Here is a 3,421-nt window from a genome sequence, read left to right on the forward strand (position 1 = left end):
TGCACAAGAGTTGTAGAAAGTGAGACTGAAAGAGGAATATCGCATTGAAAAAATTTTAAAGAAACGTATGCGTAAGAAACAGACAGAATACTTTGTAAAATATCGCGGTTATCCCGACAAATTCAATCAATGAATTACAGCTTCTAATTTACTCTCGATATAAAGTGTGAGAAAATATTATATCCGAATCATTTGTGAAAATGAGTTTCTACGTAACACTTCCGAGCGATAGCTCTATGAATTATTTCCCCGAAAATAAAATTTCACATTTTATAACACGTTTACCTGTTCCCATTGAATTAAAAGGTATGTGGGAAGTTGGTTTGATTGAATTGCTATATCCGCACACATGGCACAATGTGAATGCAGACAATAACTTAATTGGATTTGTTTTAGAGAAAGATGGTGAAATGTTAGGTCGTAGATTACCTCCAGGATGTTATGAAACAGTACCTGATATTTTAAAAGCTATTTATATTAAAGAACATCAAAACAAAATAATTTTTAATTATAACCCAGTAACAAAGCGAGTGAAAATCAAAGTGAAAAATAACGCTAAAGTGATTTTACATGATGGGTTAGCACAAATGTTAGGTTTTGAACCTATGGAAATTACATCTACAGATGATAGTTCCGAAACTGTTGTAGAAAGTCCTTTTGCAGCCGACCCCTGTGCACATTATTGTGTATTAATGATATATACGGATATTGTAGAACCTCAAATCGTAGGAGATGTTTTAGCTCCTCTACTTCGAATTGTAAGAGTAACTGGTAGCGATGGAGAAGTGGTGAGTGCACTATTTGATAGACCTCATTATTTACCTGTGAATCGGAAAATGATAGACACTTTGGAAATCGATATAAGAACGCATATGGGAGCATTTACGCCATTTGAACGAGGAAGGTCATACGTGAAACTTCATTTCCGTCAAAAATACTTGTCATAATGTATGTACCTTATCAGCGTTGTCAAAAATCTTTTGAAGATTATTATGTACAACAAACAGGACATGGATTGAATTATTATCAAGGTAATCTTTATCAGAGAGGATACGGATTAGGGGGTCTATTCAGATCCTTCTTTCGCGCTGCCGTACCTCTTATTAAATCAGGAGCCAAAGCAATTGGAAAACAAGTATGGCATAGTGAACTGAATTTGTTAAATGATGTATCACAAGGACAAGATGTAAAAGAGGCTGCTAAGCGTCGACTGAAAGAAGCCGGAAATATATTAACAGATAAAGCTGCTACTAAAGTGAAGAACATGATTGGTTCTGGACGAGTCAATAAAAAGCAGAAACGTAGGAAAAAGCGTACCATTTCTCACCGATCAAAGAAGGTGAAAGCACAGGATATTTTCTCTTAAAAAAAAGTATGACTTCGTATATACATCGAGACTCTCCCGTTTGCGTCAAATCTGAATTAGATTTATTTACCATTCCTCCTACGCAAACAGCTATAGAAAAAGGACAGTTTGTGGAATATCACCCTCTCGCAAATATACGAGATGGAGGACCTATCGAATTTAATATTTCTGGCAGTGGTGAAGACTATATTGATCTAGCTGCTTTTTATATACACGTGAAAGTTAAAGTAGTTAAGGCAGACGGATCCAATCTAACAGCTAAAGAACCGGTTGCCCCTGTAAATTTATTTTTACATTCTCTCTTTTCGCAAGTAGATGTAAGTTTAAATGAAAGAAACATTTCATCTGCGACAAATACCTATCCCTATAGAGCCTTCATCGAAACATTATTGAATTATGGGGAAGATGCAAAGAAAAGTTTACTCACCTGCGAAGGATTTTTCCAAGACACTTCACCTAATAAAATAGATGTCTTAGCTCAAGATGCGGATGCTGGACTAAAAGCTCGCGGTGAACTTATAAAAACAGTCAAAGTGTGGATTTGATAGGACAATTACATTGTGACATTTTTCAACAAAATCGACTCATGTTAAATTTAGTTGATGTGAAAATTAAAATGGTGCGTAGTAAATCTGCTTTCTGTCTAGTTTCTACTGAGAAAGATGCCGATTATAAAGTGATCTTGGATCATGCTTCTTTGTTTATCAGAAAAGTAAAAGTAAACCCTGGAGTCTCTCTCGGACATGTAAAAGCGTTGGAAAAAAGTTCTGCTAAATACCCTATAGATCGAGTATTATGCAAAACATATTCAGTATCTAAGGGAAGTTGGTCTTTTATGCAAGATAATGTATTTTTAGGATTGATGCCCAAGCGAGTCATTATTACTTGTGTAGAAAATGCTGCAATGAATGGACAATATTCGATGAATCCCTTTCTGTTTGCCCATCATCATGTCAACTTTATATCGATTTATGTAGATGGACAACCCGTTCCATGTAAACCAATGGACCTTGATTTCGAATCTAATCATTATGTGCGTGCTTACCACAGTTTATTTTCTGGATTTAATCGCGACAAAGGCATCTATTTATCTCGAGAAGAATTTGTGAAAGGACATGTGTTATATGCTTTCGATTTAACTCCAGATATGTGTGATGGATCTCATTTTAACTTACAGCATCAAGGTAATTTGCGAGTAGAAATTAAATTTGCTAAAGCTCTCTCTGTGACTCTCTCGGTGCTAGTCTATGCAGAATTTCAAAACGTGATTGAAATAACAAAATCTCGTCATGTACTATGCGATTTTGCTAATTAAGCAATGGACAGCCTTGAAATAAATAGAGCACTCTCTCAGAATGCAAAGACACGAAAAGTATTTCTGGGAGTTTTTGCAAGTGATCGACTCCCTATCGAGATCAAGAAATATCCAAGTTGCTTTACAGCTAATGTAGATCGTGCATCTGAATCCGGTAGTCACTGGTTAGCCTTTTACATTTCATCCCCACAGCATTTAGAATTTTTCGATTCCTATGGACATGACCCATCCTATTTTCCTGGACTGATAGCCAAGTATGCAGAACGATTTCCACAGATGGACTTTAATTCGATGACTCTCCAAACTAATGTAACGGCAGTATGTGGTCAATATTGCATATACTATTTTCATTGTAAATGTCGTGGACAATCTCTCAATGATATATTGTTATCTTTCATACCTCAACATATATCTAATGATATTAAAGTATATAATTTTGTAATCAAGAAATTTCATGTAAGATCTTCTTTCTATCAATAAATACATTTAAACTTTATACATTATATGTCTTGTCTCATTTAATATGGAATTTCCAAACCTACAACATCCTTTCACAATGGTGATTTCGGGACCCACTGGATGTGGGAAAACCTATTTTGTACGAGAACTGTTAAAGTATAAAGAGGAAATGTTTTCAACGATTCCCGATAAAGTAGTATGGTGTTATGGAATTTACCAACCTCTGTATAATGATATACCGAATGTTACTTTTGTCGAAGGTTTACCAATTAAATATCAAG

At 35.1% G+C, this 3,421-nt stretch overlaps 1 protein-coding gene across 1 annotated transcript; it reads left to right on the forward strand.

Moving 5' to 3' along the window:
* Positions 1 to 1,982: 1,982 nt before the first annotated feature.
* Positions 1,983 to 2,681, forward strand: LOC118198432 (uncharacterized protein F54H12.2-like). Its single transcript, XM_035370105.2, has one exon. The coding sequence runs from the start codon at positions 1,983 to 1,985 to the stop codon at positions 2,679 to 2,681; it is 699 nt and encodes a 232-aa protein (XP_035225996.1).
* The last annotated feature ends 740 nt before the right edge of the window (positions 2,682 to 3,421 follow it).

This window comes from Stegodyphus dumicola, chromosome 2 (genome assembly GCF_044657685.1).
Source record: "Stegodyphus dumicola isolate Sdum_Otavi_A_Nest chromosome 2, ASM4465768v1".
Lineage (NCBI taxonomy): Eukaryota > Metazoa > Arthropoda > Arachnida > Araneae > Eresidae > Stegodyphus > Stegodyphus dumicola.